Source organism: Nerophis lumbriciformis, linkage group LG20 (genome assembly GCF_033978685.3).
Source record: "Nerophis lumbriciformis linkage group LG20, RoL_Nlum_v2.1, whole genome shotgun sequence".
Taxonomy (NCBI): domain Eukaryota; kingdom Metazoa; phylum Chordata; class Actinopteri; order Syngnathiformes; family Syngnathidae; genus Nerophis; species Nerophis lumbriciformis.
The window spans coordinates 2,123,727-2,135,892 of NC_084567.2; the positions used below are offsets into that span (position 1 = coordinate 2,123,727).

General features: G+C 38.3%; 1 protein-coding gene across 1 annotated transcript in view; it reads right to left on the minus strand.

The window, feature by feature from the left end:
* Positions 1–12,166, minus strand: part of nf2a (NF2, moesin-ezrin-radixin like (MERLIN) tumor suppressor a) — an 81,370-nt gene that overhangs the window by 56,135 nt on the left and 13,069 nt on the right. Inside the window, exons 6-7 of the mRNA XM_061980069.2 lie at positions 5,268–5,336; positions 5,101–5,183 (exon numbers count right to left, since the gene is read on the minus strand). Coding sequence (XP_061836053.2) covers positions 5,101–5,183; positions 5,268–5,336 — 152 coding nt within the window. The remainder of the gene's footprint in view (positions 1–5,100; positions 5,184–5,267; positions 5,337–12,166) is intronic.

The window sequence follows — 12,166 nt, forward strand, 5'->3', positions numbered from 1 at the left end:
GGTGAAACGAGGTGGTGACATGGTGAAACGAGGTGGTGACATGGTGACATGGAGACATGGTGACATGGTGAAACAAGGTGGTGACATGGTGACATTGAGACATGGTGACATGGTGAAACAAGGTGGTGACATGGTGAGAGAGTAAGTCAGGCCCGTGCTGTAAATGGAGTTGTTGATGGGGGTTCCGCCTGGGTTCTGGCAATCATCTCCCTTCTGTGCCGCCTGGACTTGGCCAACAATGAAGAAGAAGTAAATAACGAGCGGTCTTGAAAGGTTTATTGATCAGCACCAGAGACTCCATCACTACAAACTGAAAGTGAAAGTCAGTCGCCCACATGGCCCCCACCTCCCTCGCTCGCCCGCTATCTCTCCTGGTCAGAAATCACAGCAGGAAGTATTGGATTTTCCAAAACAAAATGTCATTGGGTTTTCGTACAATTCAGACGGGTCTGAACTTTTGGAGCTGACGTCACAGTGAGGTAGCACTGTGCCAAACCTGCTCTGGACCATCTTTGCCCTCTTCCGGTTTACTTGGCTACATTTCTACTGCAGCCCGTTTAGGCAGCAAATCATGTTGAATTTCATTTGTCAAATTAAATTGACATTGCTGGGTAAGATACACACCCAACATCCTCCCCGTTACTTTCTTTTTCAGTTTCTACCGCAGCCCGTTTAGGCAGCAATGCATGTTAAATTGCAACTCTCAGGTTCAATTGACATTGCTGGCTGATTTTCCCGCCAAACATCCTCCCTGTTACTTTCTTTTTCGATTTCTTCCACAGCCCGTTTAGGCAGCAATGCATGTTAAATTGCAACTGTCAGGTTAAATTGACATTGCTGGCTGATATACCCACTAAGCATCCTCCCTGCTACTTTCTTTTTCGATTTCTACCGCAGCCCGTTTAGGCAGCAATGCATGTTAAAATGCAACTGTCAGGTTAAATTGACATCGCTGGCTGATATACCCACTAAACATCCTCCATGTTACTTTCTTTTTCAGTTTCTAGCACAGCCCGTTTAGGCAGCAATGCATGTTAATTTGCAACTGTCAGGTTAAATTGACATTGCTGGCTGATTTTCCCGCCAAACATCCTCCCTGTTACTTTCTTTTTCGAGATCTACCGCAGCCCGTTTAGGCAGCAATGCATGTTAAATTGCAACAGTCAGGTTAAATTGACATTGCTGGCTGATATACCCACTAAACATCCTCCATGTTACTTTCTTTTTCCATTTCTTCCACAGCCCGTTTAGGCAGCAATGCATGTTAAATTGCAACTCCCAGGTTAAATTGACATTGCTGGCTTATATGAGCACTCGACATCCTTGCTGTTACTTTCTTTTTCCATTTCCACCGCAGCCCGTTTAGGCAGCAATGCATGTTAAATTGCAACTGTCAGGTTAAATTGACATTGCTGGCTGATTTTCCCGCCAAACATCCTTGCTGTTACTTTCTTTTTCGAGATCTACCGCAGCCCGTTTAGGCAGCAATGCATGTTAAATTGCACCTGTCAGGTTAAATTGACATTGCTGGCTGATTTTCCCGCCAAACATCCTTGCTGTTACTTTCTTTTTCGAGATCTACCGCAGCCCATTTAGGCAGCAATGCATGTTAAATTGCAATTGTCAGGTTAAATTATCATTGCTGGGTAAGATACACACCCAACATCCTCCCTGTTACTTTCTTTTTCAGTTTCTAGCACAGCCCGTTTAGGCAGCAATGCACCTTAAATTGCAACTCTCAGGTTAAATTTACATTGCTGGCTTATATGACCACTGGACATCCTTGCTGTTACTTTCTTTTTCCATTTCTACCGCAGCCCGTTTAGGCAGCAATGCATGTTAAATTGCAACAGTCAGGTTAAATTGACATTGCTGGCTGATATACCCACTAAACATCCTCCATGTTACTTTCTTTTTCCATTTCTTCCACAGCCCGTTTAGGCAGCAATGCATGTTAAATTGCAACTCCCAGGTTAAATTGACATTGCTGGCTTATATGAGCACTCGACATCCTTGCTGTTACTTTCTTTTTCCATTCCTACCGCAGCCCGTTTAGGCAGCAATGCATGTTAAATTGCAACTGTCAGGTTAAATTGACATTGCTGGCTGATTTTCCCGCCAAACATCCTTGCTGTTACTTTCTTTTTCGAGATCTACCGCAGCCCGTTTAGGCAGCAATGCATGTTAAATTGTAACAGTCAGGTTAAATTGACATTGCTGGCTGATATACCCACCAAACATCCTCCTTGTTACTTTCTTTTTCGATGTATACCGCAGCCCGTTTAAGCAGCGATGCATGTTAAATTGCAACTGTCAGGTTCAATTTACTTTGCTAGTTGATTTTCCCACCAAACATCCTCCCTGTTACTTTCTTTTTCGAGATCTACCGCAGCCCTTTTAGGCAGCAATGCATGTTAAATTGCAACTGTCAGGTTGAATTTACTTTGCTGGCTGATATACCCACCAAAAATCCTCCCTGTTACTCTCTTTTTCGATTTCTTCCACAGCCCGTTTAGGCAGCAATGCATGTTAAATTGCAATTGTCAGGTTAAATTATCATTGCTGGGTAAGATACACACCCAACATCCTCCCTGTTACTTTCTTTTTCCGTTTCTACCGCAGCCCGTTTAGGCAGCAATGCACGTTAAATTGCAACTCTCAGGTTAAATTGACATTGCTGGCTTATATGACCACTCGACATCCTTGCTGTTACTTTCTTTTTCCATTTCCACCGCAGCCCGTTTAGGCAGCAATGCATGTTAAATTGCAACTGTCAGGTTGAATTTACTTTGCTGGCTGATTTTCCCACCAAACATCCTCCCTGTTACTTTCTTTTTCGATTTCTTCCACAGCCCGTTTAGGCAGCAATGCATGTTAAATTGCAATTGTCAGGTTAAATTATCATTGCTGGGTAAAATACACACCCAACATCCTCCCTGTTACTTTCTTTTTCGATTTCTTCCACAACCTGTTTAGGCAGCAATGCATGTTAAATTGCAACTCTCAGTTTAAATTTACTTTGCTGGCTTATATGACCACTCGACATCCTTGCTGTTACTTTCTTTTTCGATGTATACCGCAGCCCGTTTAGGCAGCAATGCATGTTAAATTGCAACTCTCAAGTTAAATTGACATTGCTGGCTGATATACCCACTAAACATCCTCCATGTTACTTTCTTTTTTGATGTATACCACAGCCCGTTTAGGCAGCAATGCATATTAAATTGCAATTGTTAGGTTAAATTGACATTGCTGGGTAAGATACACACCCAACATCCTCCACGTTACTTTCTTTTTCAGTTTCTAGCACAGCCCGTTTAGGCAGCAATGCATGTTAAATTGCAACTGTCAGGTTAAATTGACATAGCTGGCTTATATGACCACTCGACATCCTTGCTGTTACTTTCTTTTTCCATTTCCACCGCAGCCCGTTTAGGCAGCAATGCATGTTAAATTGCAACTGTCAGGTTAAATTGACATTGCTGGCTGATATACCCACTAAACAGCCTCCCTGCTACTTTCTTTTTCGATTTCTACCGCAGCCCGTTTAGGCAGCAATGCATGTTAAATTGCAATTGTCAGGTTAAAGTATCATTGCTGGGTAAGATACACACCCAACATCCTCCCTGTTACTTTCTTTTTCAGTTTCTAGCACAGCCCGTTTAGGCAGCAATGCACGTTAAATTGCAACTGTCAGGTTAAAGTGACATTGCTGGCTTATATGACCACTCAACATCCTCCATGTTACTTTCTTTTTCCATTTCCACCGCAGCCCGTTTAGGCAGCAATGCATGTTAAATTGCAACTGTCAGGTTAAATTGACATTGCTGGCTGATTTTCCCGACAAACATCCTTGCTGTTACTTTCTTTTTCGAAATCTACCGCAGCCCGTTTAGGCAGCAATGCATGTTAAATTGCAACTCTCAGGTTAAATTATCATTGCTGGCTGATATACCCACTAAACATCCTCCCTGCTACTTTCTTTTTCGATTTCTACCGCAGCCCGTTTAGGCAGCAATGCATGTTAAATTGCAATTGTTAGGTTAAATTGACATTGCTGGCTGATATACACACCCAACATCCTCCCTGTTACTTTCTTTTTCGATGTATACCGCAGCCCGTTTAGGCAGCAATGCTTGTTAAATTGCAACTGTAGGTTAAATTTACTTTGCTGGCTGATTTTCCCACCAAACATCCTCCCTGTTACTTTCTTTTTCGATTTCTTCCACAGCCCGTTTAGGCAGCAATGCATGTTAAATTGCAACTGTCAGGTTAAATTGACATTGCTGGCTGATATACCCACTAAACATCCTCCCTGTTACTTTCTTTTTTCGATTTCTTCCACAGCCCGTTTAGGCAGCAATGCATGTTAAATTGCAATTGTCAGGTTAAATTATCATTGCTGGGTAAAATACACACCCAACATCCTCCCTGTTACTTTCTTTTTCGATTTCTTCCACAACCTGTTTAGGCAGCAATGCATGTTAAATTGCAACTCTCAGTTTAAATTTACTTTGCTGGCTTATATGACCACTCGACATCCTTGCTGTTACTTTCTTTTTCGATGTATACCGCAGCCCGTTTAGGCAGCAATGCATGTTAAATTGCAACTGTCAGGTTAAATTGACATTGCTGGCTGATTTTCCCACCAAACATCCTCGCTGTTACTTTCTTTTTCGATGTATACCGCAGCCCGTTTAGGCACCAATGCATGTTAAATTGCAACTCTCAGGTTAAATTGACATTGCTGGCTGATTTCCCCACCAAACATCCTCGCTGTTACTTTCTTTTTCGATATCTACCGCAGCCCGTTTAGGCAGCAATGCATGTTAAATTGCAACAGTCAGGTTAAATTATCATTAATGGCTGATATACACACCAAACATCCTCCCTGGTACTTTCTTTTTCCATGTATACCGCAGCCCGTTTAGGCAGCGATGCATGTTAAATGGCAACTGTCAGGTTAAATTGACATTGCTGGCTGATTTACCCACCAAACATCCTCCCTGTTACTTTCTTTTCCACATTCTAGCACAGCCCGTTTCGGCAGCATGACTTGTTTTTGAAGCAAAGCGACTCGGGCATGACCCGTAAACGCACCTGGCGCGGCCCCTGTGCCCGGCGTGACACGCAGCAATCCTCTCCTCCCACATCTCGGCCGTCATCTGGTACAGGTTGACCACCTGGACAAGGGACGCAGGTGAGAACGTTGTCCAAACCGGAGGATGAACGTACACAGGAGCTGGGAGTGTGTGGCCGCCACTCACCCGTTTAGGCAGCAGCTCCTCCTGAGCCAGAAATCCCAGCTTGTGAACATTGGGGTTGTAGTCTCCGTACTGTAACATAAAGAAACCTCAATGAATGTTTCCCCACTTCTAAACCGCGTCAACGGGCTGAGGAAGTTGAACCGCCAACCTATCTAGTGCCGGATGCCACCTAAACTCAACAGATCTCCTGAAACGTGAAGATCCTCTGAATCAAATCCTGCATTATCTCTTCTCTTCACGGCTTTGCAAATAATAGACAAATGCTATGAATGAAACATGAAGCCTTCTATAAAAGCACTCTGACTATCTACAAACTCTGCCCTGCATTCCTAACACATTTTGCCTCCTATCTCGGCTTGGGGGAATTTATCCAATGTCTAAAAAGTCTGACTTTAGGAGAAACTAATTACTTTTTAAAAACACTTTTTTTTTTTTTTAATTGCTTTTGCAATTTTTCAGTGCTGCATCAGACTGAGAGCAGTTGGTATCTGGATCTACTTTATCTTCACACTTCAACTGCCTGTAATAAATCAGCAAATTGATGAGAATAAGCAGAAAGTTCTGACGCAACATCAATTTGTTAGTTACAGGTTTTTTTTAAATCATTATTTATGTATGTATATGTGTGTGTGTGTGTGTGTGTGTGTTCTGGCAATGCTTACTTAATGGGGACATGGCTCTGTTTACACAGTCACCTTTAGGACCTCTGACGGTATGGGGACAAAAAAACAGGTCCCCTAAAGCAGTGGTCCCTAATCACCGGGCCGTGGCCTGGTACCAGTCCGTGGATCGATTGGTACTGGGCCGCACAAGAAATTAAAACAATTAAAAAATAAATTAAAATATATATATATATATATTTTTATTTTTATTTTTTATTAAATCAACATAAAAAACACAAAATACACTTACAATTAGTGCACCAACCCAAAAAACCTCCCTCCCCCATTTAGGTATCGGGAATTGGTACCGTATCGGTTCTAATGTGAGCGGTACCCATCTTTACACCTACTGCCACCTTTACCTTCAAGTGGTCTTCCCCCTTCTCTCCATCTTGCCTCTATTACACGTTTACTTCTATTTCTCTTCTATTTCTCTTTTTTTGGCTTTAAGCTGCTTCTGTCTCTGCATCCGGGGTCCGTCCAAAGACGGAAGGTTGCAGTTTTGTCGTTTCAGTGTCAAAAACAGGTAAATATTTACGTTCTGAAGAGTTTGATGGAGCCATAGTACATACAACAAGTCGTATGTACTATGTAAACAAATGTTCATTTGTAGTCCAAATATGTAAACAAAATCTCTTTTCTAGTCCAAATATGTAAACAAATTCTAATTTCTGGTCCAAATATGTAAACAAACTCTCATTTCTAGTCCAAATATGTAAACAAATGCTAATTTCTAGTCCAAATATGTAAACAAACACTCATTCCTAGTCCAAATATGTAAACAAACTAATTTGTAGTCCTAATATGTAAATCAATTCTCGTTAATAGTCAAAATATGTAAACACATTCTCATTTCTAGTTCAAATATGTAAATAAACTCTCATTTCTAGTCCAAATATGTAAACAAACTCTCATTTCTAGTCCAAATATGTAAACAAATTCTCATTTCTAGTCCAAATATGTAAACAAAATCTTGTTTCTAGTCCAAATATGTAAACAAACGCTCATTTCTAGTCCAAATTTGTAAACAAACTCTCATTGCTAGTCCAAATATGTAAACAAATTCTCATTTCTAGTCCAAATATGTAAACAAACACTCATTCCTAGTCCAAATATGTAAACATACTAATTTGTAGTCCAAATATGTAAACAAACTAATTTGTAGTCCAAATATGTAAACAAACTAATTTGTAGTCCAAATATGTAAACAAACTCTCATTTCTAGTCCAAATATGTAAACAAACTCTCATTCTAGTCCAAATATGTAAACAAACTAATTTCTAGTCCAAATATGTAAACAAACTAATTTATAGTCCTAATATGTAAATCAATTCTCGTTAATAGTCAAAATATGTAAACAAATTCTCATTTCTAGTTCAAATATGTAAACAAACTCTCATTTTTAGTCCAAATATGTAAACAAATTCTAATTTCTAGTCCAAATCTGTAAACCCATTCTCATTTCTGGTCAAAATATGTAAACAAATTCTCATTTCTAGTCAAAATATGTAAACAAACTCATTTCTAGTCAAAATATGTAAACAAACTCATTTCTAGTCAAAATATGTAAACAAACTCATTTCTAGTCAAAATATGTAAACAAACTCATTTCTAGTCAAAATATGTAAACAAACTCTCACTTCTAGTCAAAATATGTAAACAAACTCTCATTTCTAGTCAAAATATGTAAACAAACTCTCATTTCTAGTCCAAATATGTAAACAAATTCTCATTTCTAATCAAAATATGTAAACACACTCTCATTACTAGTCCAAATATGTAAACAAACTCATTTATAGTCCTAATATGTAAACAAATTCTCATTTCTAGTTCAAATATGAAAACAAACTCTAATTTTTAGTCCAAATATGTAAACAAATTCAAATTTCTAGTCCAAATCTGTAAACCCATTCTCATTTCTAGTCAAAATATGTAAACAAATTCTCATTTCTAGTCAAAATATGTAAACAAATTCTCATTTCTAGTCCAAATATGTAAACAAACTCTCATTTCTAGTCAAAATATGTAAAACTAATTTCTAGTCAAAATATGTAAACAAACTCTCATTTCTAGTCCAAATATGTAAACAAATTCTCATTTCTAATCAAAATATGTAAACACACTCTCATTTCTAGTCCAAATATGTAAACAAACTCATTTATAGTCCTAATATGTAAACAAATTCTCATTTCTAGTTCAAATATGAAAACAAACTCTAATTTTTAGTCCAAATATGTAAACAAATTCTAATTTCTAGTCCAAATCTGTAAACCCATTCTCATTTCTCGTCAAAATATGTAAACAAATTCTCATTTCTAGTCAAAATATGTAAACAAATTCTCATTTCTAGTCCAAATATGTAAACAAACTCTCATTTCTAGTCAAAATATGTAAACAAACTAATTTATAGTCAAAATATGTAAACAAACTCATTTCTAGTCAAAATATGTAAACAAACTAATTTATAGTCAAAATATGTAAACAAACTCTCATTTCTAGTCCAAATATGTAAACAAATTCTCATTTCTAATCAAAATATGTAAACACACTCTCATTTCTAGTCCAAATATGTAAACAAAATCATTTCTAGTCAAAATATGTAAACAAACTCATTTATAGTCAAAATTTGTAAACAAACTCAATTCTAGTTAAAATATGTAAACAAACTCATTTCTAGTCTAAATATGTAAACAAACTCATTTATAGTCAAATTATGTAAACAAATTCTCATTTCTAGTCCAAATATGTAAATAAAATTCTCATTTCTAGTCAAAATATGTAAACAAACTCATTTATAGACAAAATATGTAAACAAACTCTCATTTCTAGTCAAAATGAGTAAAAAAATTGTTATTTTGAGTCCAAATATGTAAACAAACTAATTTCTAGTCCAAATAAGTAAACAAAGTCATTTCTAGTGCAAGTATGTAAACAAATTCTCTCTGAAGAGTTTGATGGCTCCAGGAAAGATACTAGTCCTATACCAGCTTGTTTTTAATTGCATCCCTTTGCCCAATTAGCTTGTGCTGCCGTCCCTCAGCTCATCAGCTGTTGACGAAGCCTGACACTGAGCTTCATTGCTATTCCGCACCTTCCCTCTCACAATTATTGCAAACAGCGCGTGCTTGGCGGCAGTAATTGATCCTGGGAGAGAGGCCGCGTGTCAACGCTCGGCCCTTTTCTGCCGGCGACAGCTTACCAACCCAGACAGGAGCTGGGACTTAAGCACAGTCGTCTCACTTCCCACTCAGGTGGACTCACGTCTTAGTCCCGCTCACACCTGACTGGGCCTCGGCGCCGGAGAGACTTTCATCTGTATCCCCCCCGAGAGCAGCTTTATCTCAAAAACCACCCTGTCGGAATCCACTTGTGGCTGGGAGCGCACACACAATACAAGGCAGGCTCAGGGAGGACACAACTTGACATTTGATATCAGAATAATCAACCCAGCAGGCACAAGACGTCGATCATACGTACATGTCCTTTAAAACCCACTTGGAAACAACGTTGCAAAATAGATACATTGAGACACGTTTTTCAAACTTGAATAAACGTCAAAAAGCATGTTGTTTTAACGTTAGGTTTGTGTTGTAGAAGGGAAATGACCAAAGTTCAATGGTCAAATCAACGTCAAAACCCAACATTGATTTAACGTCGTCAAAAAGCATGTTGTTTTAACGTTAGGTTTGTGTTGTAGAAAATTGGTTGGGAAAATAACCAAAATTCAATGGTCAAATCAACGCCACAACCTGACATTGAATAATCGTCGTCTAAAATCGTGTTGTTTTAACGTTAGGTTTATGTTGTAAAATATTGGTTGTAAAATGACCAAAACTCAATGGTCAATCAACGTCAGAACCCGAGATTGATTTAACGTCGTCAAAAAGCATGTTGTTTCAACGTTGTATTTGTGTTGCAGAATATTGGTTGTAAAATAACCACATTTCAATGTCAAATCAACGTCACAAAGGTGATTAAACGTCGTCAAAAAGCATGTTGTTTCAATGTTAGGTTTGTGTTATAAAATATTGGTTGTAAAATTGACTAAAATTCAATGGTCAATCAACGTCCAAACCCAACATTGATTTAACGTCGTCAAAAAGCATGTTGTTTCAACGTAGTATTTGTTTTGCAGAATATTGGTTGGGAAAATAACCAAAATTCAATGGTCAAATCAACGCCACAACACAAGATTGATTGAACGTCGTCAAAAAGCATGTTGTTTCAACGTTGTATTTGTTTTGCAGAATATTGGTTGTAAAATAACCAAATTTCCATGTCAAATCAACGTCACAAAGGTGATTAAACGTCGTCAAAAAACATGTTTCAACGTTAGGTTTGTGTTATAAAATATTGGTTGTAAAATTGACTAAAATTCAATGGTCAATCAACGTCCGAACCCAACATTGATTTAACGTCGTCAAAAAGCATGTTGTTTCAACGTTAGGTTTGTGTTGTAGAATATTGGTTGGGAAAATAACCAAAATTCAATGGTCAATCAACGTCAGAACCCGACATTGATTTAACGTCGTCAAAAAGCATGTTGTTTCAACGTTGTATTTGTTTTGCAGAATATTGGTTGTAAAATAACCAAATTTCAATGTCAAATCAACGTCACAAAGGTGATTAAACGTTGTCAAAAAACATGTTGTTTCAACGTTAGATTTGTGTTATAAAATATTGGTCGGAAAATTGACTAAAATTCAATGGTCAATGAACGTCCGAATCCAACATTGATTTAACGTTGTCAAAAAGCATGTTGTTTCAACGTTAGGTTTGTGTTGTAGAATATTGGTTGGAAAATTGACTAAAATTCAATGGTCAATCAACGTCAGAACCTGACATTGATTTAACGTCGTCAAAAAGCATGTTGTTTTAACGTTGTATTTGTTTTGCAGAATATTGGTTGCAAAATAACCAAATTTCAACGTCAAATCAACGTCACAAAGATGATTAAACGTCGTCCAAAAACATGTTGTTTCAACGTTAGATTTGTGTTATAAAATATTGGTCGGAAAATTTACTAAAATTCAATGGTCAATGAACGTCCGAACCCAACATTGATTTAACGTCGTCAAAAAGCATGTTGTTTCAACGTTAGGTTTGTGTTATAAAATATTGGTCGTAAAATGGACTAAAATTCAATGGTCAATCAACGTCAGAACCCAACATTGATTTAACGTCGTCAAAAAGCATGTTGTTTCAACGTTGTATTTGTTTTGCAGAATATTGGTTGTAAAATAACCAAATTTCAATGTCAAATCAACGTCACAAAGGTGATTGAACGTCGTCAAAAAACATGTTGTTTCAACGTTAGATTTGTGTTATAAAATATTGGTCGGAAAATTGACTAAAATTTAATGGTCAATGAACGTCCGAACCCAACATTGATTTAACGTCGTCAAAAAGCATGTTGTTTCAACGTTGTATTTGTTTTGCAGAATATTGGTTATAAAATAACCAAATTTCAATGTCAAATCAACGTCACAAAGGTGATTAAACGTCGTCAAAAAACATGTTGTTTCAACGTTAGATTTGTGTTATAAAATATTGGTTGTAAAATTGACTAAAATTCAATGGTCAATCAACGTCAGAAACCAACATTGATTTAACGTCGTCAAAAAGCATGTTGTTTCAACGTTGTATTTGTTTTGCAGAATATTGGTTGGGAAAATAACCAAAATTCAATGGTAAAATCAACGCCACAACCCAAGATTGATTTAACGTCGTCAAAAAGCATGTTGTTTCAACGTTGTAAATGGGTTATACTTGTATAGCGCTTTTCTACCTTCTAGGTAGCAAAAGCCTTTAGCTGTCCGCTCATTGTCCAGCGCAGCTCTTGAGGTGCCAGGGTCTGATATGTAGTTAGTTCATTACTTGCTCCCAAGGCAGCTGTGGCAACTTGTACGTTATTTTCTTGCGGATTCACGACGGGAAGACAAGAATCCTTCAGGGGGCTGCGAACACTCCTCCGCTGTCTCAGGTCTGGCAAATGAGACGAGGCGGACTGAGCCAGGACCAGCAGTCCAGTCCGGGTGGGACTTATTAAATGCGGAGGGGCTTTAATCAAAGTGGACAGGTGGACTGACGTGTGAGTCCGTGGACCATGTCCGCCTGTCAGAGACCACGGGCTCCTTCAACCTGAACGCTTCGGATCGCTTGAAGGATTTCCCGCCCCCTCCCCCTCCCCAACCACAAACTTTTGATAGCTGCTAGTCTGAGCCCCCCCCCCCGGAG